At 30.8% G+C, this 25,937-nt stretch overlaps 1 protein-coding gene and 1 long non-coding RNA gene across 2 annotated transcripts; one reads left to right on the top strand and one right to left on the bottom strand.

The window, feature by feature from the left end:
- Positions 1-10,052: 10,052 nt before the first annotated feature.
- LOC136984808 (protein maelstrom homolog) lies at positions 10,053-13,231 on the bottom strand. Its single transcript, XM_067281951.1, has 2 exons — positions 11,869-13,231; positions 10,053-10,273 (listed from the first exon to the last, which is right to left on the bottom strand). Exons 1-2 carry the CDS (start codon positions 13,184-13,186, stop codon positions 10,053-10,055), a joined length of 1,539 nt encoding a protein of 512 aa, XP_067138052.1. The 5' UTR covers positions 13,187-13,231.
- Positions 13,232-19,253: 6,022 nt separating this feature from the next.
- On the top strand, positions 19,254-24,566 carry LOC136984829 (uncharacterized). The gene is made up of 4 exons (XR_010882243.1): positions 19,254-19,336; positions 19,913-20,026; positions 22,156-22,329; positions 24,298-24,566. It is a non-coding gene; the product is annotated as an uncharacterized lncRNA (long non-coding RNA).
- Positions 24,567-25,937: the final 1,371 nt, after the last annotated feature.

Raw genomic sequence — 25,937 nt, forward strand, 5'->3', positions numbered from 1 at the left:
GAACGGAGTTAGATAGATGAAAATCGGCAAAAAATTACAAATTTCACCTCCCATAACGGCATATATCTGCAAATTCCACCACGATAACGGCATAAAAATTACAAATTTCACCCCCAAAACAGCATAAAATTAAAAATTCTACCCCCATAACAGCATTAAATTACAAGTTACACCTCCCATAACGGCATAAAATTACAAATTCCACCCCCAAAACAGCATAAAATTGAAAATTCTACCCCCATAACAGCATAAAATTACAAGTTACACCTCCCATAACGGCATAAAATTACAAATTCCACCCCGATAACTGCATAAAATTGCAAATTCTACCCCGATAACTGCATAAAATTGCAAATTCTATTCCCATAACGGCATAAAATTACAAATTCCACCCCGATAACTGCATAAAATTGCAAATTCCACCCCGATAACTGCATAAAATTGCAAATTCCACCCCGATAACTGCATAAAATTGCAAATTCCACCCCGATAACTGCATAAAATTGCAAATTCCACCCCGATAACTGCATAAAATTGCAAATTCCACCCCGATAACTGCATAAAATTGCAAATTCCACCCCCATAACGGCATAAAATTACAAATTTCACCTCACTAACTGCATAAATCTGTAGAACTTAACGAAATTTAAAATCTTCTAAATCGGTTATTGATATAAATCCATCAAAATAAAATACCTATTTTTATTTTATTATTTTCTTTTTCAATTTCTATAACACGAAAGATTTTTCTTTCTTTTAAGTCCAGGTTGTTCTTCCCCCTGCGTGAAATTTTCAACAGACGTCACTGCAACAAGAGCTATAACCTAAACTTTATGAATTAACTTGAAAGAAATTATCTTTGACAGCAATATAGGAAAACAATTGATTTCTTCGTCAGCTTATCACGTTGCTATTTTTAGCTATTTTCTATTACGATCTTTATTGCTTTGCCTAATCCTTTTTATTGATAGAATAGTCTCGATGATTATTGTAATCAATAAATTACGTTCGGATCAAATATTTCCAATACAAATACTTAATAAGTCTGCAGAAAATACTCTAGTAATGCAACAAAGAATGATTTTCAATAAATCTCTCTCGAGTGCTGAAAAATAATCGACACCAAGCTGAAGTAATAGCAAGTTTTTCAAGCTGACAACCGGGTTTTAACACGAGACCTCACCAGGCTATTTAGCTGGGGCCTCGGAAGGCCAAAAAGCATTTAAAATGGGTTTTATTGCCTATAAAACATTTTATCTCCAAAAAGTTGATCGTTGCAAAATGTTTATTAGGCTGCGATTTGAAAAAAAAAATTGCAGACTTATAAATTTCCACTGTCTTCCGTTTAATCTCGAGACTGGACCGGAAGCCACGTGATTTCAATTCACAAATTTTCCCCCGAAAGGAGTTACGTAGATGATTGGCACGACTCTGTTGTTATCAGGAAAAGTATGATGTACAGGGGCAAAACACTAGTAATTTAAGGTGGAGAGCATATATTTTAAATTAAATAAATTAAAAAGATGATTAAAAATTGCAGTTTAGCATTGTGACATTGTCACGATAATGCTTTTGCTCGTGTTATTAAATATAAATGCACGCTATTCAAAATTTCAAATATATATATATATATATATATATAATATAATTGCAGTAAGTTAGCTAAGTTTACATCTTTTAAATTAGCTGCCTTTGTGTTCTCTTCGTATAGTTTATCCTTTATTTTCCACAGCTCTTGTATGAATAACAAGTGTTAATCTTTGACACGTGCTAAGAGTCAATTACTACGATGATGATCGTGTGCCCGTTTAACAAACTTTGAGATAATGACATTTATTCATTGTTGTAATACTTTATAACATTTCTAGGATGCAATTTTTAACCTGTAGACCTAGGCTATACATTTACACTGTCTGTCTGACTGTCCTTCGTTAATCTCGAGAATGAAGTTAAATACATTAAACTCAAGACAAGATGTGAAAAGCTCAGGGGCTGAAGACCCCGATTACATATATAAAAATTTCTAGTATGGAAAGGAAGTCACGTGATTTAAATTAAAAATCCCCCCTGAATGGTGTTGCGTAGTAACCGGCATGAATCTGTTATAAGAAAAAGTTTCATCTACAGGAGCAACCACACTACTAATTTGAAATCGAGAGCATATATTCATACTCCTTTATACTGAGATCGGAAGCATATACTCCTGTTTAGTTAGTTGTAATTATGTTATGAAATACTAATGTTCTAATATTATCACTATTCTACATCAAGAAAGAATTTTCATGCTACTGACACTAAAGACATGAATTAAACTGAACATCCCGTTTTAACTTCAGATTGCGAAGTTTAAGAACTGTGGTTGAAAATTAAGTATAATATACAAACAAAAACAGAAATATAAAATTTGATCTTTAGATTTGTCATTTCACACTATAACAATACAAATGACAACAGATCAACCTTTCTCTTACGCACTTCTCTATAAAAGATACATTTTCTGCTGGCACCCCCAAAAGACGTCACCACTTCCTTTACAGAGACGTCATCTTTACATACATAAGTGGAGAAAGGTTACTTCACGGAATGATTTTAAGTTGCTGTCAGGCCCGATTCCTGTAATATAAAGATGACAAATCTCCCTCAGCAAAAGCAGTTTTAAAACACGAGATCTTAAACTGTAACCTCTAGTGTAAGGCCCTAAACTATCCCTAACCATAAGTATGCAAAATTTCATAAAACTATGAATTCTATAAGATTATTAATTAGAACAGAATTTATAACTTAAAATTAAATTTAAAATAATCAAATTACCTATTTTATTATTTGACATTATGTAGATTTTCTAAAACGAATGGCAAGTAATTAAGCTTTAAGCTTTAACACCGGGTGACATTTTTCACTGAAACTCTAATCACATTTAAACTAATTAGTGATGCTTAACCTTAATTTTAGTATTTTACTCTACAAATATTTAAATCTTTATTACAGATGTTCAATTAAGAGAACAGAACATCTTCCAAAAGTAAGTAATTATTCCATTCTGTTTAAATCTAACATAATTATATTATTTTACAATTGTAAAACAAAAGATTTTTATATTTTATTCTTCCAAATCTATCTTTGATTTCGTTCAAAATCTATATTTCTCTTATAAGGATACTATTTCTGAAAACAATGCTGAAAACCAACGAAGTTATCAGACAGAACTTCAAAGAACAAACAAGATTCCAGAAATCGAAAATCTGACTACGCTGCACGATTTTTTTGCGTGTGTCTGTCTGTGTGTTTTCTCGTAAACTAGCAACTGAAATATTGTAATAAGAATATGAAAACTGGTGACAAGTTCCCAAAATATCGATTCGTAAGGGATAAATCCGTAATGGTCTATTTTGAGAAAAGTTAGAACAGTGTTTTCCAAACTCTAACTACTTATTATATATATATATATATATTTATTAAGAAATATATGCAGTATGTTCCAAAACGAATTTTTTACCTCTGCTTCTTCCAACATTCCTACCGCTCCTTGCCTTTTAGCGTGTCTTTCAGCCTTCTATCACCCTACAGGAGGCTGTAGCTCCCACTTAGAAATAACCTAATTAGAAGTAATAACTGTAAATCTTATGTCTGTGTAATCGTTTATAAATAACGGCATTAATTTTTATGTAAATAAACTCATTTTCTGTAAAATACAGTAAAACTAGGTGTATATGCTTGGCGTTTCAAGCTTTCGAGGGATGGTTTGGAGAGGGTGATAAAAACAATAATATTAGTAACTAAAATGTACGTTTATTTACCTCAGTATTTACAGTAATGGGTTACTGTTACCTATGGTTCCAAAATGGCGGCTCGTCTCTGATTCAAGCAAACAGAAGAAAGAAAACAGTGGGGACGCACGTTCTAACCTAACCTATTCTAATTACTATAATTATTACCAACCAAATTATTAGAATAGGTTAGGTTAGAACGTGCGTCCCCATTGTTTTCTTTCTTCTGTTTGCTTGAATCAGATACAAGCCGCCATTTTGGAACAATAGGTAACATTAACCTCTGGCTTGTCGCGCCACGTGGCACAATCAAAAACTAAGAATATTAATTTAGTTTTATGAGTTACGTTGTTACTATACTGACATAGCAGTAAGAAACCTTTTTTTCTTTAACTACTACTACTTATTTGATATTAATATATAATAAATTCAACTTATATTACTTCGCTAAGGCAACATATTATTTTGCCTCCCAATGCGGATGCTCATGGCGCAACGCAATGTGCAATTCCTTAATTAATAATTATTATTATACATATTAATTATATAAATTTTCCAAATTTATTGAATTCTACTTATAAATTAAACACGAAGCATTAAAATCCGCTTTAATGTATGAAATAATTATACGGCTATTGATAAAATATAAGAAATTTTAAAAAATAAATCCATGTATAATTACGTTTCTATAAAAGTTAAAGTTTTCGCTGAATTTTACATCGAAAGCTTGAAAGAATTGATAAATATTTTTAAATAAAAGATAATTAATTAGCTGTTTACGTACAGGTGACTACAGTACATAAATCATCTTTGAAGAATTTGCAGTGTCAAACATTTTCAATGCCATAAATAGAAAAATTGTTATTTAAATTGTATTAATAAGAAAATATATTGAATCGTATCCATAAATTTACAACATGACAAAACTTAAGATTGTTACGTTAGTAATTATCTTAAGTTATACATTTACATTATAAAGGGTGGCCATATTTAAAGTTACCCTATTCAGAGCGCTCTGTAGTCGAAACCAGTAGGCGTATTGACACCGAAATTTCTACACAGACTATTCAAAAGGACCAGAACGAGGATTTTGAATTTTAAAAATTTAGTTCAAAAAGTTCCGCTAGGGGCGGTTTAGACGAAAATACAGGTAACAATACAGCAGAAACACATTTATTTGTTCCGCACATGACATGGCTGTTTACTGATGTAATTATTGCTACTCAATGTTTTCTCCATTATTCAAGCGTAAAATTCGAATCGTATTGCAAGATTTCCATGATAAACCAATAGTACCACAAGAAATTACACCGATTCAGATCCTTGCCATTGTTTTCACTTACTTTATTCGTACTGTTTAAGGAGACTAGGAGATTAAAATGTCACTTTAAGGTTGATCTCTGTTATTTACTGTGATTTTTCTTCGTGTGTTTTTCCTGTAAAGTGCCCTATGGGTGGGGAGGTTTTGAACGAATTCTGTATTCAAAATCATTTGCGTAGTCTGTATAAATATTTCGGTGCCAATACAGCTACGTAGAGCTCCGAATAGGGATACTTTAATTGTGTCCACCCAGTATGTGAAGTACCTCACACACACAATACTTATATGTAAAACTTTATACGTTTTATACTGTATACACAGCAATACACACATATATCTAATACATGTATTTAACATTAAACAGATATATCTGATACAAACTACAAAGGTTTTGTCCAAATTGTTAGATTAAAAATAAATTATTTACAAACATAAAAAAATGTTTCATAAGAAATTAAAAATTTACACACTTTATAGAATTTATATTATCAATTATTAGTTGTTCTTTGTGTTCTCCTTTACGCCGCAGTATCAAAGGGATTAATTTTTAGTTACTTGATATAATTTCTAACAATTGTGGTGACATCAAATGAATATTTTAGGCCCAAAAATAGAATTAAATTCGACTTTGAACTATATTCACGTGTGCGAAATATATTAAATTCTTTATGATCGTGAATTAAATATAACTAGCAATTGTAAAATACAAAAACTTATTTTCTATTGTATAATTCTTATTTGGTAATGTATTAATTCACCTGAAGCGTTTAGCAGCTTATACATTGAATCCATCATATTAGATGAACGTCTGAATGTCTCGAGGATCATAAATATTTAATTTTCTAATATATTGTAATATCGAATTTTAGGAGATTATACGATGAATGCTACATTCCAGTAAGTGTAAATATAACTAACCAATTTTCGCTTACTCCCTCAATAAATTTATTAAAATGCTAATTTCGCACACGTGTAAGTAACAAGAGTTTCTCTTGCACGTTATTTTTCAATGAAATATATTCACAGATTAATTTAAAAATAAATATGTTTTTACTATTCAAATTCTACATTTTATAACTCTAATCATTTATATAATGTCATGAACAAGCCTTAAATCCAAAGCATATAAAGGGTGGAGGTTAATGTTACCTTAGGTAGCCAAGATGGAGTACCTTCCGGTAATCTCGATCCAGGTTACTTAGTGACGCAAGATGGCGGCCATGACGGCGGCCATTTTGACTGCGATTTATGATGGAGCAAATATGCATATGATATGCTCCGCGATTTATTAAATACTAAATCCCGATTTTAGAATTTCGGAATATTTTTAAAATAAATACTATTTCGAAATATTAAAAAATGTATTAAAATAATTTTTAAAAAAATAGGTTAATGTTACCTATGGTTCCAATATGGCGGCTCGTCTAATTCCAGCAAATAGAAGAAGTGAAACAGTGGGGACGCACGTTCTAACCTAAACTATTCTAATTACCAGAATTATTACCAACAAAATCATTAGAATAGGTTAGGTTAGAACGAGCGTCCCCACTGTTTTCTTGCTGGAATCAGACACGAGCCGCCATCTTGGAATCATAGGTAACATTATCCAAAAAATAATGTTATTACTTACGTTATTATGGGGTCTGGGGTTAACGAAATTCTCGGAGTGATTAACTGTCCTGCGCTCTATTTCGATGCCTTCTAAATCGTCCATGATGTTGTAATTTTTCCATTCTTCAGTTAATACCAAGCTTCCCGAATTAACAAATTTCGATATAATCCAATTTAACGTGATTTCGGAACGATCGTTTACTTGACAGATAAAACAACTCTTTTCTTCTCGACATAATCCCCCTACAACCCATTTCGTACTTTTTAGTTTGCGGCCTTTTTCATATTTTCGTTTACATATAACAGTATCGTCGATTTCGACAGTTTTCTTCGGACCTCCAATTTGAAACGTAGACTAGTCGACAGCAGCCTTATTAGAAACACCTACAGCAATACCTGAGGTGTCGAAGAGCACTCCAATGCAATATAATGCCACATAAAAGATAATATTGTACTCCATGATATTTTTCCCCATTTACCTTTAAAGGTTCCATCGAATGCCGAACTATTTCTTCGACATTTTTTGCACCGCGTAACACACGAATCTCGGTCGTGTCGATATAATATTTTGCACGAATTCGAACAAATCTTACACACTTCCTCAATATGCTGTAATCCTAGACTGACCACAAATTTAAAGCCTTTATCAATTCTGGGGTCCATATCTAATTCGAGCACTTAATAGAACTGGGTGGTGCACGTTGCCCAAAATTCTTGGGAATAAATATCAAAAGCACTCATAATTAATCAATTAATATTAAACAAAAAAAAATTACGTCTAAAGTCAAAAAACACTCGAATCAACGCTTATCACAACTGTTACTACTTTCCGCCGATAACTCTACACGAAATGCGTCGTTAGTATTAATTTGCATAACACATTGCGATGGTTCGCAGCTCCCTCCATTACCGACGTCACTAAGTAACCTGGATCGAGATTACCGGAAGATCCGCCATCTTGGCTACCTAACGTAACATTAACCAGGGTGGACGAAAAGTCGGTTAATTGTTGTAAAGAGTAAATCGCTTCTTATTCATATACTAAAGAAAATCAGTTGAAATTTATTGTAAACAATAAATTTCTAACTGATTTTTGGTTTGGTTTATTTAATTTTTATAATATACGCTCTCGATTTTAGTAGTGTCTCGCCCCTGTACATCATATTTTTTCTGATAACAATACAGTAATGCCAGTTATCCGTCTACATTCGTTCTCGAGATTAAGAAATCACTCAATTCTTTACAAATTTAATTATCTGATTTTGGGCCCATCTCTATATGTAAAACACAGAAACAACCCCTTCTTATAACGTTGATTTTTAACTTGGTTATGTTTAATATTCCAATTTTTGCTTTATTTTTATTCAAATTTATAATATTATCTCACCTATTTCAAAATTTACCTTGTTAATATTTTCAATGTGATGAAATTCGATACCAAAGGGGGATTTTAAAATTGATTATCAAGTAGAAAATTTGATATTTCTATCATCCGGAATGTAATTCGGCTGCTGTGAAGTCTTCAATCTTAATATCTTACTCGCTGCTTGATAATGTTTACGCGTGAATGAATTCATCATCATCATACTCCAATGAAACTTTGTTTTATTCCCAGAAAGATTTTTCGGTTAATGTTACCTATGGTTCCAAGATGGCGGCTCGTCTCTGAATCCGTCAAATAGAAGGGAAACAGTGGGGACGCACGTTCTAACCTAACCTATTCTAATAAATTACCATAATTATTACCAACAAAATTATTAGAATAGGTTAGGATAGGTTAGAACGTGCGTCCCCACTGTTTCCTTGCTGGAATCAGACGAGCCGCCATCTTGGAACCATAGGTAACATTAACCGATTTTTTTTCCTTATGCATTTTAATTTTTTATTCTTTGTACAAAAGATACATGGCAATGACCACTGGGTAATCCGTCCGCAAAGTTAAAGATTAGGGAATTATAGGGGCTGTAACACAGCTTATACCATTTATATAAATATAACCCGTATTGGCTTATACAGTTACGCGTGGGCGATCTGTCGAGGACTTTTCTATAGGAAATTGGCCTATTTAGGTGAAGAAAACTAGGAAAATTCCACATTCCAGCCCTTTGGTGAGGCGCGAATCCACGACCACGAGTGGTTTTACCCACTCGGCCACTGGTAATCCTGTATAATCAAAATACGATTCGTGATTCTCGAGAGATTTCGATCGAGCAGTTATAAAATACAATGATTAAAATAAAATCAGTGAATGCCAACGTTATAAATTTAAACTTCTCGCTATTCAAAGCATTTAAAAGCTTTATACAATTAGAAGATTAAAAGAATGAAAACGAATTCTTTGAAGTTACTTGATCATTGTTAAGAATATCCTTTAACCATTATTTTTATTTGCTCGTTTAAAGAATTCTCTTCTAAATGAACCTCTAACTTGAGAGTCACCATTACTTAGAATTCATTTCGGATAAAATTTAATGAATTTAAAGGTAAATATAAAGAAAATTTGCTTTAAAGGTAGTCATTACTCTAAATTCTACAATAATTGGATAAACTTGAGTGCTCCAGTGTACTTTAATAAAGCAAAATAAAATTAATATACACAGGTAGGGTTGCCATGAAGGGTCATTCAAATATAACGTTCGCATCGGTGAGGGGATATGTAACAATTTTGTGGCAGAGGGTGGAGGATGTTAGAAGGATGATCATGTCGTAAATATGTTCCTATTTGAAGTAATGTTTCTCACCAGATTGCATATGAGTAAATTAATATACAGTAGATCCGTTTTACAGAATTGCTTGATTTTAATGTCAGGGGTGGCAGATCAAATTGGTTTTTTAAGTTCTTTTTGACAATCCTTAAGACTTCAAATCTAGAAATTGGGACCTTGTAAATGAAGTAACATTAAGGTCAAATTTGATGGAAATCGTGCATTAGATAGTTTCCAGAGTATCCACTGTCTAAGTGAATAATTCTAATTAAAGCAATTTTATTGAATCATCAGTGAACAGTTTTTGTTACTTTTTGAACTAATCGTACCTGTTTGATTACAGAATTCTATTAATCTTTTGTGAAAAATCCCAGCTGCTCGTTTGTGGACATGATGGACAGGATTAAAAATAGAGACACTTACTGCTCATAGAGCGGAGAGAGTAAAAAAACAACAAATAAAAATAAAAGTTAGACTATGACCAGACGTTACCATTGATCCATCGTCGATGATTGCGAGAAACCATCGATAATTTTGAAGCCATTACAGAACACAACTCATTCGGCTGTGAGAACATGTACGACACCCGAAGACACTACCTTTTTGACTGATTTTAATACAAATCGGATACCTTCCAGGAAAATTCTTCTAATCGGGATGAAGTGTTTCAAATCGAGCAAACATCGAAAAGAACTGTGGACTGTTCTCAGCTGCAACTAATCGACCGCACCAAGCTGCGACAACATCAGCAATATCGGCAGCGACAACATTAGCAATATCGGCAGCAACAACATCAGTAACAACAACAACTACATCAGCAACAACAGTAACAACATTAGCAACATCAATAATGACAACAACTACAACAGCTGCGGCAACATCAGCTCACTGAGTGCATCAGCATAGTGGTTTTTGGTGGATCACTGGCCATTTGTCATCCCGCTTTTATTTATGTGTATGTATATTGTGGAAATATATGTATGTATGTATATGTGTGTGTATATATATAGGGGGAAGGAATTATATGTGATTTTTTTCATTCAGTCTCCGATGCACTCATCTTTGAAAATCAATGCGTTCATCATTGCCAGAGAAAGGCTATTTGTTTGTTTATTTATGTTTGATTTATACTGTAACCTTGTTTTGTAACTTTGTATTGTATCTTATACACTAGTAATTACTGAAGCATGGGCTCTCATGTCTTCTTTCACACTTTCCTATCCCCCTTTATTTCACACTTGGTCTCTCATTCCTTTCCTCTTCCTTCCGTTTCTTATAGATATAAGTCTGCCGCTAAATGACAGACAGCTCTTGTACTCTTTAAGTAAAGTAAAGTAAACATCGAAAAAATCGGGGACGTATGGCAACCTTATACGTAGACTATATATATTCATAAAAATAAATAGATACCGTAATTTGAAATAAATCCGAATAGTTAAAGGATTCAAATTTGTTTATTTTATGTATAAAAAACGATAAAAGGACATTTCACGGCAAGGTAAACCTGATGGTGGCACTTCCGGTCGCCATCTTGTTTATGAACGCGACGTCCTAAACAAACCGGAGAACAGCACGACTACTAACTACACCGGCATTTAAATAACAATAATTTATTTTATTATTTAATATTCAAAAGACTAATAAGTATGTATGTACAGTACGTACAGTGAAACCTGCCGCTGTGACCACTGAAGGGAGGACCTGCTCAAAGTGCGTATGGTCACATTAGCAGGTTTCACTAAATATTCAGGGTGTAACACAAATGGAGGTTAATTTTGAGTCAAAAATTATTTTATAAATAAAAATAGTCCTATTACAGTTTAACTTTAAGAACTTAAAGGTCAAATAAAACATGAGAAATCTCAAATCTAGCTATTAACAAACTAAATTTGTTAAACTAATTATTACGATAATTCATTTTTACCTTATATATTTTTTTCAGTTCATTCAAAGTAGAATTAATCGGGGTGTTATTACTATAAGTAATTCTTTTATAAAATTTTATGATCTTCATCACCAAGAAAGTCTTAGTCTATTTATCTCATGACACGTAGCATAACCAGGAACTGTTCTGTCCAGACAATATAATTTCCTTGTGTAAATTAATTGAATTTTTTCAAGGTGGATTAACCAATCAATTCTCTACACTGGAAGTGCATGGCATATTGACTTTAATACAATTGAGGAAAACAACTGGTTCTGGCTTTTGTTCTGATGTTGCCAGATACCTTTACATATATTATTTGAAAATGTAATTCAAATTTCTTATAAACTGCAAATATAGCCCATTGTACATTTCTTTTTATTATATTATATTAACATAAAACAAAATCTATTCCATATAGTCTCATTAAATTTTAATATTCCTTACTTAAAATAAACAGAAAAACATTCAATTATTTTAAAATTATTTGTCATGACTATTAAAATGAATTTTATGAAATTTGTTTTCCACGCCCAATACCACGTCCTAAACTTGAGGCTTCAAATCTCTTATCTTGGTTCAGGTTAAGTCCTTTGAATAAAACAAAAGGTGGTGTATTTCGCTGTCTCATTTCAGAGTTGTCTCTTTTAGGTTTCGATTCATTTAAAAGTACTCTATCTGGGTTATTAGCACCATAACTAGGTGTATTTGAACTGGCTTGGAATTCACGAGGTATATTATTCTTAGCTGTATCTTTCTTGATAATCGTAGTGACAACGTGAGGTTTGCGTGGTTTCACCGGAACATTAACGATATTTTTAATCGGTAACGGTGGCGAAAGTACGGGTTTATAAGTTTCGAATTCCGTGGCATTAATTCTCGGAGGTAAATGTTTTGAAGTACAGTCGAGGACGTAAAATTGACAAACGGCATTAGAAAGCAAAAAGCAGAAACGTTTGGCACATCCAAGTGCACAATACATATTATCAAGATCTTCGTGATAATCGCAACGTATATTACTTACGTAATCGTAGACGTCAGAAGTTAACATGCCGGCCGCAACAATTTTACACGAAAATGCATTATTAACGTAAGCCCTGAGTTCCATTAAAAGATGAACCAAACTATAATACTGTACGTTTTCTATATTGTAGTAGTTTGCTCTCTTACAAAGCCAATATAGACAGCCTTGATTCTGTTTTATATTTTCTTCTAAACAAAATACCGGAGCAATTTCTTTTCCTCCCGACTCGACAAAGTTTTCGATACTTCGACAGATTTTTAAATAGTTACTCTCCGACAATTCAAACTTTGACGTTGGAATTTTATGCGTTTCGTCGCTGTGTTGCATTGCAGCTCGACTGTATCCGATGGGTATGCGTCCGGCATCAATAAACGTGTGAAAATAATCTTCGATTCCCTCTTTTATTGAATATTTTGTAATTCCAACTTCTAACGGAATATATTCATTGTCGTCGGTGCAGCATAAAACATTAAAAAGCATAATGAAGAAAGCTGTGTCTTTAATTTCATCTACAGAATCCATATGGGATATGTACCTTTCTACAAATTTCACTGCTTCCTCTGCCTTTTCTTGTTCTTCTCGTTTAGTACGTAAAAATTCATCCAGAGGTGTACCATCCGAACACATTTTTCCTGCTATGCTGTCTTTCAATTCGTTCTTATATTCTCGTGCCATAGTTTCATATTTTATTCTCTCACTTTTAGGTAAGTCTTTCCACAAAGGACCAGCAATTGAAGCCATCTCCTTCAATGAAATATCCTTACCTTCTGCCCTATTCTCTTCCTGTAGTTTCTTCATGAAGAAGTAAAATGCATTCCTCTGCTTTTTTGGCATTTTATAAAATATGTTAAAGTGAATCTAGATACAACAAAATGAGAAGTTAAACTTTATAAACTCTTCACAGACCGCTTTGCATAACAAATAATAAACTACACAAAGAACCTTTTTCAAGAAAAACGAAATCGAATGCTGTCCGATTTGCACTAACGATAAATTCGTTATGGAACGTTTTTAAAATATTTTTACTGCGCAATCTCATATCGATAGATTTAAAATAAGGTAAATACAAACGATAAATGATAACATAACATAACCACATAATTAATAAATTAACTAAATAGCCATAAAATACGTGTGTATATTAATCACATTGCACACGTAACATGCTGCAAGTAGCTGCTTTCTATAAGCTGTCGCCAACTTCCTTCCTACTAAACCTTTATATTATGTTGATAAAAAATTTTTATCCTAAAAAGAATCTTTATATTACGCTGGTTCTCCACGCTGCCGATATCTTACTTGCTTCTCTAAAGTTGATTGCCTGCCATTTGTGACTGGTTCTGAATATATGCCACGCTTCTGCATATTTCAGGTGCTTTTTGTTGTAAATTTTTTGTATCAGACTTGCTTTTTCCCATTCCGCTTTTACTTCTGGAGGGTCTGCTAAGATGTATGTTGCCAGTGCTGTGCTAGGCTGTCATGCCTTATGTTTCTTTTGTGCTCCGTCAATCTTTAAGGGACCTTCTTGTGGCTCCGATGTAATAAAGATCTTTCTGCCTCCTTTTATCTGTTACTCGGATTCTATAAACTCTAGGAATGAGGCTCCGGTCCATGCTCTTAACATTTGATACATTGTTGGATTCCTTTTGTAAATTATTTTTTTGCTTGTTGCTATTCATATTCTTTTGTATATAGTGTTTAGCTGGGCCCTATACTCCATCACTGTATAATCATCCATTTTTCTTCTTACATTTAGTTCGTTGCTGCCGGTTTTTCTTTGGTTGGTTAAAGTTTTAATGTCATCCCCAAATTGCCTTGCTAGCTTTTTGATATATTGCAGCTCTTCATTTCTATCGTGTATTTTGCTGCAATGCGTGTGTGCTCTTGTTATAAGTGACCGAAATGCTGCAAGCTTATATGTTGCGGGGTCGTGTGAATTCCAAGCTATAAACAATGGGTTATATGTGGGCTTTCTATACACTTTTGTAGCAATATCTCCTCTCTTGTCTATTTGAATTGAAATATCTAGAAAATGTATACTTCTATCATTCTCTTGTTCCAGCTCAATTTCTAATCCAAAATTGTTGCCATTGATGTCTTTTATAAATTGCTGTAGATTTGGTTTTTGTTTCCAGATAATAAAAACATCGTCTACATACCGTGCGTATATTATAATTTGCATTTCGTATTTCGGTATGATGTTGCTCTCTAAAGTTCTTAACCCTTTAGAATTCTCTGTTTTAAAATTGAAACAGATACCAATGTGGTTCTATATAATGATACAAGTATATATGGTATCTCATTATGACTATGTTCATTCTGGAAAATTTGACTGCCGAAATCAAACAGCTTGGGGGAGGTGTGAGAAACCATTCATCCAAAATATCCACTATAAATTATGACGATCTTGTAAAGATTTGAATCCGGATTTCATTCATTCCGGTGTATGAAATCCGTGGGCGATCTGCTCAAGGACTTTCTGGAAAACTGGCCCCTATTTGGGTGTTACAAACGTGAAGAAAACCAGGAAAACACGTGGCTAGCCCGTTGGTGAAGCGCGAAACCACGACAATTCAGTGGTTTTATCCACTTGGCCACCGATGGTACGCATATTATCATGCGGTTTTAGTGTTCATGATGGCGAAGAACATGGTGGTGAAAAAGCCATTTCACCACTATATCCCTTTACTATTACGAATTATAATGGTGAGAGGACTCTGGAAAAATTTCATACAAAGCACTGTCTTCATATACAATAAACATTAAAGTGATTAGTTATTGTTCTTTGAGGACAATGCACCATAATCATATACCGCATATTGAGCATTTTAGTCTCAAACTACGAGATTTTTACATTATTAAGTATAAAAATAAACCATATAAAAATTCGATTATATTTACTGAACTTGTTTATTTTATTTTTGAATGCTGTTGGCAATATTCCTAACAATAAATTTCCTCTCCATAGAAAAGTATAATAGCTGTCAAATGAAAAATAGAAATAAAGACTCATGCAATATTTCTTCGTGTCCTACTTCAAAAAATAAATCATAGAATAATTTTATTTTATATTATATTTCTAATTGTACTGTAAAATAATTTTTCATCTTTGACTCAAAGTTATGTTGATAATTCATTTTTTTTTCTTTCTTAGCAAGAAAAATGTCTAACATAAGTCTTTCTATGAATCTGTGATGTATAAAAAAAGTTTTCCTCTTTGTGCCCTCCGAGCCATCAGCCTATGGTTTTGTCCACATTGTCCTTGTGCCTCGGGTCGTTCCTGTCAGCAGAAACCATTCCAAAACAATATAAAACAACCGAAAAAGCACATCTACTGGTAAAAAAAAATAAAGGAAATATACAGGGATAACAATAAGAGGAATATAGTTACAGCTAACAATAGGACATAAAAAGAATTCAGTTCTTCTCCTTCTATTTTAATGTATCTGAGTATAGAATAATGTCATAATCTGGCCATATTTCAGGTACAGTAAAAAAAAATTCTGGTATGTGCCAATTACCATACATTGCCTAGGGGTTTTCACTTTGTAAGTAAAGCGAATTTTATTAAATAATGCTCGATATTTTTGAATTATGGCGCCTATTTATTGATTAAATTTTTTCTTAGATAATTTATATAAATATTTATACGCCAAACTACTGCGTGAAGTCTTGGCCAAATTGGTTGGCATTATGCAAATTTTTGTAGGAGAAATTCGATAAATTTCTATTATATATTTTCATTTATATTTTATTCATGAAAGATTTAATAAAGAATAAGTAAAAATAAAATAGTGTAAGTAGAAATTTATTAAATTAAATGATTAATTTAATATTATTACTATTATATTGATTATTTCCTTGTAGAATTTTTATTGTTTATAACAGTACTTTAATGATAATTATAACGGAAAATTAATATGGCTGCCATAATACTTTTTTAATTTATCTGTATAATTCGGGGCGTTATTAAATATTCAGTTGGTTAAATATTAAAATTGCATTCTTATTTTTAAAGTTTCTCCGTGTATAATACAGTAGACAGTTCTTTAACGACCTAATTGCTTCATAGAAAGCCGTCGTTAAATGAGCCGTCGTAAATCGAACCTAATTACTCGTAAGTTAAGTGTCACTAATTGAGATTCTGTGCTTGAAAATAAACTTTGAATTGTGTAATATGATATCAATTAATAGAAAAAAATATATACATGTATACGTATAATACATTTCCGTTTCGGAAATAGGAAAAAAAAAAATCTATAAATCTATATGAAAATGAATTTATTTTATGCGAAAACTGTTAAACCGTATTTCAATTATGATAAAGGTATTAAACGTATCATAAATACTCAGATATGCAAATATTAATTTAAAAAGTGGCAACGTTGTTGCTGGACTTTCCCGGCATTCTTTATTTGTTTTCATCCTTAATAATGGGCACCGTTGCATTTATAAGTCTTCAGGTCAATTCGGAAAATATTAAGGGAAATGAGACCATATCTCACGAACCCGTAGTCCAATTTATCTGAAAATTTCTCGAAACATTTCTCCCTAATAGGCAAACATTCCTGCAAAATTTTAGAAATTTGCGACAAAACGCCGAGGAGTTATTAAGCTTAAAATTTAGCGAAAAAATCGTGTCCCACCACATACACTAACATCCACACAAACAGAAAAAAATAATACCAACATTTCTTTTTTCATTCCTCGACGTTTCAAGGTCTCCCGAGTCCAAAAATGAAAAATATTGAAGAGTTATTTTGTTCGATCGCCATACTTTCCCTGTGTTAAATAATAGTGAGGAAAGTAAAACCAGTCAGACTATACTTGAGTCATTTAATAATGGAAATTTGGGTGTATCTAGTTACAGTAATCAAAATATTTTAAAGACAATAGGCACTGCTTTACGACTTCTTATTTTAACGGTTAGCAAAAGGGGTAAAAAAGTAGGTATTATTTTTATATATAAATTAAATTCATAAATAAGGAATACGAAATAATAATTATAACGAACAATAAGCACCTGTATTTCTCAGATTCACAACTCTATACCAACTTTTGCACCCTTTTGTGTTTTCTACTATCATTTCATTAGATGCAATATTTAAATACCATATTTTCTGACGATTCTGGTATTATATTACGAATTCTAAATTTATTTCTAAGAACAGATCCTTAGTATATAACAGTAAATCTAATACGGCTTTTCTAGAAGACAGTGGTAAAAGCAGGGTTTACTGTGTTTAAATAAAGAAAATTAAAAAAAAAAAAAAAAAGAAGAACCGAATTTTAATAATTAACCGAAGAATTTACATAAGACATAACAAGTTTCTCATTTTATCTTAAGTGGGTAAAATCTTCAACTATATTCTGCTTAACTATTGTGAACAGTCAATAACGCGCTGTTGTAATAAAACACACACAAAAAAATCCTCGTAAAAAACCGCATAATAAGATTATTGTTGCATTATTTAAGACAAAATTAATTTTCCTAAAGCCAACCTTTACAAGAACGATTTAATGTTACCCTCAGAGATTCTATGGCCTAGTGAATGTCCTAAAGCTGTATTGACTATGCGGGGGTTCATCTGTTCCGACTATTTATTTTCCATCGCTAATTGCTGTTCACAATGAAAACTGCAGAAATTTTGCTGAAGATAATGGAGAGTCGATGAAAATAATGATGGCGAGTAAAGTTTGTCTTTAATCTCACATAATGATTCATTAGAAACGGTGTTTACATACTTCTAATGGACTAAATTTCCGCGGAATAAACCAGGAACGAACTTTTAAATAATGAAGTAAAAAATAAATAAATAAAATAAAGTAATAAAAAAATAATTAGATTTAATAAATAATAATTAATTTTTTCCTATTAATAAATTGTTTTTAATTGGCGCAAATGGTTAAATTTATAATTTTATTTTATTTTATTAATAGGATATTAAAGTCTAGACCTCTTTAAACAGCGTTTTTCTATCATAAAATATAAATAAAATAAAATAAATTCAATTAAAATAGCCCAAAATCGCGAAAGTTTAAACTATTTTGCAACCCGAAAATTTGCATATTTTCAACGGATTTATGAAATTTTTTTTGTTTTTTAATTTGTTTTAAAAATTTAAACGAGTTTTATTATAATTTACTCAAATCAATTATTGCTACTTTATTAAAGTTTTATTTTTGTTTTAAAGAATCCTCCATTTTTCTTAAAGACCGTAAGATGTCGTTAAATTTATCGCATTACAAATACAAATACTGTATTACAAAAATAAGGACTTTTTCGATTCGAAAATTAAATTTTATTAATAACATAAATTTTCGTAATATTTTAAAAGAATGATTGCGTTTTAATATAAATTATATAAAAAATATATAACGATTTTGTACAATTTTTCAAATGTTTATAATTTTCTAATAGGGGGCGTCTTTATAAAAACGCCCCCTAATGGAATTTTTTAAAATAAAGAAACATTACCAAAAGTGTTTCTTTTTATTTGAAACAAATAAAAGCAGTATTTACATAAATTTAGCTTTAAAAAATCGATAAAAAATGAATTTGTTATTCATGCGCGTTTATGTTTTAATATTCTGTAAATATATATATATATATATATATATATATATTCTGTGTTTAAAATTAAGCCATTAAATTTTGAATTGCAAATCTTACCGAATGAAAATTACTATTAATTTAAAATAAAATTTATTGATATATGATTTAAATATAATTAAATTGCAGCCCTTTATCAATAATAAAATAATAGAGAAAGAGAGAGAGAGAGAGAGAGAGAGAAAGAAGAAAATTTAAAAATAAAGAAGGGGGAAAGAAAATAAATTTGCCAGGCGGACAATAAATGAGAATCACGTGCCAATGATATCGTTTCTAATTGGTTTAAGTCGTACCGTTACCAAGGCAACAAGCAGTAGTTTGAAAATTGCAAATGGAGGTCAGATGAATTAAGAGTATTTTCGAAAGTTCAAGTAAATATTTAATTTATCTTGTATAAATTCTCGAAATACAATCAATTAAAATGAATTATTGCCTTATTATAGTTATGTTAGAACTTCATAAGTGTCGTAATTTTCATTTTATTTATTTATTGTAGGCCTATTAATATAGGCCTATATACAGGGTGGGCCAGCGAAAACGAAACGGCAGAGTGTTCGTGTTCGTCCAAGCAAAGCGCTCGGACAGGTCGATTTTACTCTCGAGGGGACATCTTTTGCAATAAAGTTTTTGCGATTCTGAATATTAACTAAACAAACATTTTTTTTTTCGAAATAAATGCTTGTTTAGTTCATACAAAATAAATGAGTTTTTAAAATTTTTTGTTGTCTGTTGTATTCAGAATCGCAAAAACTTTATTGCAAAAGATGTCCCCTCGAGAGTAAAATCGACCTGTCCGAGCGCTTTGCTTGGACGAATACGAACACTCTGCCGTTTCGTTTTCGCTGGCCCACCCTGTATATATACATACATATAAAAAATCTTCACATAATAATATTAATAAAATTATTCTGTTCAATTTGATAATGATGATGTTTAATATATTTAAGTTAATTGAAGAGATAATAGAACGAAGAATTTGAAATGCCGGCTTAAATTATGAATAGATGGAAAGCAATTTATAACAATAATCTGATATATTTCTGCCATTTAAGAATTAAAAGGTAATTTTCAGAATATTAAGTGTCAAAGGTAAAAATTATACGAGTAGAAGGGTAACCTAGCCACGAGTTGCATAACTTTCCAGGCAAAAAACATTTAAAATTGCTCGTGGTACCCTTATGAAATTTTATTTAAACACTTTTTATATCATTAATGCCTATAAAATGGTAAAAAGCTTAAGTATAGTGATGAGTTTTAATAATACCTCACTAGAGAAATGACACGATCTCCTCTATATCCTCACTCCCTCGACCTTTAACCTCCAAAATTTAATAGCATCAAACCCCCTAATACACAAACTTTACTTCAAAATTTCAGGAGTTAAGCTTCAAATTTTATTAATAGTGCCCTTTCCACACATACCAGTACACACTAACATCCCTACAAACAGAAAAAATTCCGAATTTGTTTGCATTTCTAGTCCCCTGAGTCTAAAAATGTAAAAGTTTGGGGGTCATGTTTTGACAGATTGCCATACTTTCCCTCTCTTATATACTATATAACAGCCAGGAAATTAAAATTATACGAGTTAGAAGAGTAACATTATTGGCTTTATTTTAGAATTTAAACTCTAATTTTTATTTTCCAGTTGTCTAATTGAGGAATTCCTTTACGTAGAATGTTCAGCATGCAAAAATGCTGAAAAATGACTATAAAAGTCATTTACCGTTAAACAATTGAATGCAATAAGCGCTGCATTTTTACTTTCTTTTTCTTTTTATAACAGTATAACATTTAAATGGGCCATTCCTCGTTTATTGTGTGTTTAGAATGTGTTAGAAATACCACAGTGAAAATATATAGATAAAAATTAAATTATCAAGCTTTATCTAACGTTCTACCTCATTATTATGCAGTGAAATGCGATTATCGTGCATTCTAGCATATTTGTTGGCTTTGAATGAATTACTTTTTGGAATAGTTATTTCATGTCGTCTTAATTATAAAATAACTTTTTAATTAGTGAAAAATATAAGCCAAGCATGACCCGTAATATAAATCATACGCTAATACAAAATTCTATTTCGTTGTAATTAATTCAAAAAACATTTGAAAATAAATATTTACTTCATTACAAAATCCCCAAGTAACGTTACTTGTAAACAAATTCTGAAAAATGATCTACAATTCAAAGCAATATTGTGCTTTGTTCTATCTCCTTGCATCACTTTCTGTTTACTATAATTTGCATCATTTATCAAATCCAGTCCTATATTTGTTTAATTTAGCATTAAACATTTATATAAATAACCATAGCAGATATTCTGCGTGGAAATTTAACACTCGGAAGGCTATTAAATATAACAGAGGGAAAGTATGGCGATAGGTCAAAAAATGACCCTTCAAGATTTTTACATTTTTGGACTCAGGACACCTCGAAACGTCGGAAAATGCTAAACAGTAGAGGGTTTTTCTATATGGCTGTTTGTGTGGAGGCACGATTTTGTTAATCAACTTTAAAGCTTAATAACTCCTGTGCCTTCTGTTGAAAATTTTTGAAATTTTGCAGAGTGGTTTGTATATTATACGCACAAATACTGTTAAATTTCGGTGGTTAAAGGTCAAGAGGGTGGGAAGATAGGGTCATGTTTCGCATCTCGAGTGGGGTCGAAGTTAATAAAGATTTTACGTTATAAGCATTTACAATATATATATATATATATATATATATAAATCTCATATTCACTCTCAAAATGTTTTTGCCATTTTATAATAATTTATAATACTATAAAAAGTTTTAAAATAAAATGTCATAACAGATGGCGCTATAAACAATTTTAACTTTTTTGCCAAGAGAGTTACGTATGGATGGATTTTGTTTTAAGTAATCACATAGGAAACGTTAAAGTTAGCAGAACATAAAATATGTATAAATAAATTGTCACTGTATATTTCTTATAAGATATTTTGCGGAACGACTGTAAAAGTCATAAATAATTTGGTGTATTAAATAAATCATGTAGGATGGAAAAATGCTATTTATTAAATCAAATATTTCTCAGAATTCGAATTTATCTTTTATTATTTATAAGTCAATGATAATAAATTAATTTTATTAATTATAAATTTAGGATATGAACTAATAACAATAACATTAACAAATTAATCACTGTTATAATTAACATTCCAGATTCAAGCACCAATAATTAATTCCCTTAAATTATTACTGTAAATGGCATAATTACTGGAGTAGTATTTGGAGAAGGAAATATTCATCGGGCTACGAAAACTTCTATAATAAATCTAACAAGATAAGGGATCATTTCTCATTCGGCATCGTTATTAGGAGTCCATTTTTCAAGTGGTAAGTGTCAAAAATAGTGAATGAAGTCGTTTTTGACACCTTGTGATCTTCATATTGTAAATGTCATCTTCACGTGTCGAAATTCTACCAACTTCTGAATAATTTGAAACATTTGATACATTTGTCGTGTAATTAAATGCACGAATAGTCGTTACGCTCTTGAAATTATAGCAATACTGACGGTTATTTGCTCTTTAATGGTGTTACAGTTATGGGTCTATGACACAACGAAATCGTGGCTTTAATTAACTGTCAAACTGAATTCGATATGTTTCCGTTAATTTAAAACAATGACGTTGTTAGTCTCGATACAGTGATACTATCCTGGTAACAAACTAACAGCTGATGTAAATTCCACACATCACAATATGTACAACACATATTATCATCAGTTTTGGGAAGTTTTCCACGCTATAACTCCGTAGGTAGCAATAAGGGATGATTTATGTTTTTAAAATTAGAATTATTTGCATTTTATTTACCTAACGAAGGTATTAATAATAACTGTAAAGATACTTTTTTTTTTCAAGATGTCTAACTTAACAAGGATTAGTTTGGAAGAATTCCTCGGGGAATTTCCTTCTTCTAACATTCTCCAAAAGTAGAAAATTTTAATTATGAAGCATTATTATGGCCGTAATAATAATAAATGACATTTCTACACAAAAACGTACAATCTAAATTATCGTATTTTTGACTCGACTTTAATCAAGACAGCTTTATAGTTACTAAAAGTATTTTTATAAAAAGGCATCTTTTGGAGTTTCTGTAGGTTTGTAAACTTAGAAAAATATTTAAAAAGGGGGGAAATATATACCACAAGATATATTGACGGTGTAAGTCACCGAACTACGTCGAGATAACATCCAATATCTTTTAAAATTTTGCATCCAGATATATAGTCAATATATTTTTTCTATTTTGTCTTTCATTCCCCCATGTTTTCGAGAGAATTACATTTACCATTCTCATTGTTATTCTGTTACGGAATGTTTTCCTTTTGTTTTTGGTTTTCTTCACATTTTTGTTTTGTTTTTTTTTTCCCTCTATTCTTCGATAGGATAAAGTAACGAGGCTTTTTGTGTTCTTACTATTTCCTATGTTCGATATATTACGATGCTAACGAGAAGACCGTTTCCAGAAATAGTGCTATGTCGATATTTACTTGTCACTTTTTTCCTTTCTCCATGTCAATATTGTGTTCTGGGAAAAGTTAGGAGATTGCTGAGGCCTTACATCGGAATCTAAAAGTGTCTATAAAAACTACATTTTGTTTAGTTTCTACAACCGACATGTATTATTGTTAGGAAAACACAAGATAAAAAACAGCTTTCATTAAAACTCCGCTTATAGAAGACCATAAAAATTTGACTTTTGTAATTTTTCTTTTCGAAAAATTCATGTAAACTTTTATTTTATTATATTTACGAGACACTCATACTGTGATTTTACATTATTTTTCTTTTTAAAAGAAAAAAACAACAACAATCCTGCGTAGAAGTAGCTAATGTGTTTAAGTGTATTGTTATTGTGAATGTTTCATAAATAATTTTCGAGTGAAATAAATTCACTTTATTCATTTTTGTAGAACAACGAGAATTTTAAGGATTTTAAGGAAAATTTTAAAATAGATTTTTTAAATTATTGTCTACTAGGACTTCTTTATAGTAAAGGACTTATTACCTTTTGACTGCTGATTCCTCTTGTGTTCTGTAGATACACCAATATAGTAAGTCATATTGTTATTATAAGGAATTACTAGGAAAATAAACATTTAAACAATAAATTTAAGGACATAAAGGCATTATTAACTGAGATTTTTAATGAAGTTTCAGTTCGATTTTAATCTTTAACAAACGTTTTAATTATTTCCGAGTCTTAATTTTGTCATATATTGAATATACATTAATAATTAAGTATTTAATAATAATTATAATTTTTTACGGATTTTAAGTTTTTTTTTAATAGTGAAGGTGCATAAAATAAGGAAGAGAACAAAGTAAATACAAAGAAGAATGGAACTATGAAAAGTATGGATAGCTAAGAAGAATAAAAACAGAAATAAGAAGATAAGAATTGATAGAAATATCAAGATTATTCTATAAAAATATTGAATATAAATAAGCCTTAAAGAATATTTATTCAGGTAGTTAATACTGTAAGTATTATTATAACAGTAATCGAGATATGAAGCAAATCCACGAACCATTATTAGTTATGCACTATATTTAACTAACTAATTAACTAATTAAATCGTGACCAAATAAGATAAACAAGGCGGTAATACACGAGGCCACACCGTGACGACGTAACTAAATTTTTAAGTTTAAAATAATGATTTTAAGATGGTTAATTAGATAAGAAATCTTCACGTCTTTAGTAATAATCGCGTGAATAATTGAAACTGTAAATAAACTAGGGTAAATTTATAGATGTTCATTTAAATATCTAAATTGTCAGATGGGTCATTTAGAGGATTTATTCCAAGCAGGACATAAAAATTTATATAGGGTATGCAGAAAATGATTATAAAGAGAGCCATTTATCCTAAGGCAACCCGAATAGAAATTAAGAACTAGAGCTTTCGACAGCAATTTATATAACAACCTACAAGCTGTAAATAGTTTACTGAAAAGAAGTTTGTAAATTGTTATTATTCTGACAGATAGAGTGATTCATTAAAGGTGATTAAAATATAACAGAAATAATGACATCCAGGTGGTTGTAATGCGAGTAGCGATGGTACTACGTATTCTCATTATTACAGAAAATTGTGTACCAGCTTCACACATTTTCATGTTGTGCAGTCTTTCATTTTTATGCTGTAATAAGCTTCATAGATCATGTTTCGGAACCTGTTTACGATTATGTGGTAGATACTACAGCAACGACCGAGATATTTATGACCCTGTGGGTGTTTGAATGTAAAACTGCAAAAGTGGAATTAATGAGGTGGTTTTATGCATGGCACAAAACGTCAGGCAGTTTTTTCTAAAAAACTTTCCTTGTAATAATTGGTAGAAGCGATAAAAAACGTGAATATATAAAGATATCTTTTTTAACTTTTTTAATCGCTTCTTTATAATAATAATAATAATAACGGGAGTTGTTAAAGTACATTTTTTCGAGTCACACTTTTAATTACTTTTATAATCGATTGTTATAAAATTTAACTTAAGCCAATTGTTATTATTATTATTTAAATTTATATATTTAAGTTATTTTTAAAATTGTAAAACAATTAATTTTGGAAATTTATAACGGATTTAAATTAATGTTCGCTAAAAATTTAAATAAATAAATATATTTTTTAAATTGATTTTTTTAAAAATATTGCTATTCAATATATTTCTTACAAAATGTCTACCGTTATTGATCTACTAGTCATTTTTTAACATGAGAGATTTAATAAAATCTCGCATGTTTTAAATTAAAAAAAAGGGAGAATAAAATAAGAAAATAATAATAATAATAGTAAAAATAATAATATTAAACTAATATTCTCAGAATTTTCTAAATTTTAACAAAGTTTTAATTTATGAACTTATAAAATATGTACTGTACTTTTTCAATATTTAAATTCATTGGAGTAAACTCTTAAAGGTTAT

This window comes from Centruroides vittatus, unplaced genomic scaffold, assembly GCF_030686945.1.
Source record: "Centruroides vittatus isolate TY-2023 unplaced genomic scaffold, ASM3068694v2 contig_93, whole genome shotgun sequence".
NCBI classification, from domain to species: domain Eukaryota; kingdom Metazoa; phylum Arthropoda; class Arachnida; order Scorpiones; family Buthidae; genus Centruroides; species Centruroides vittatus.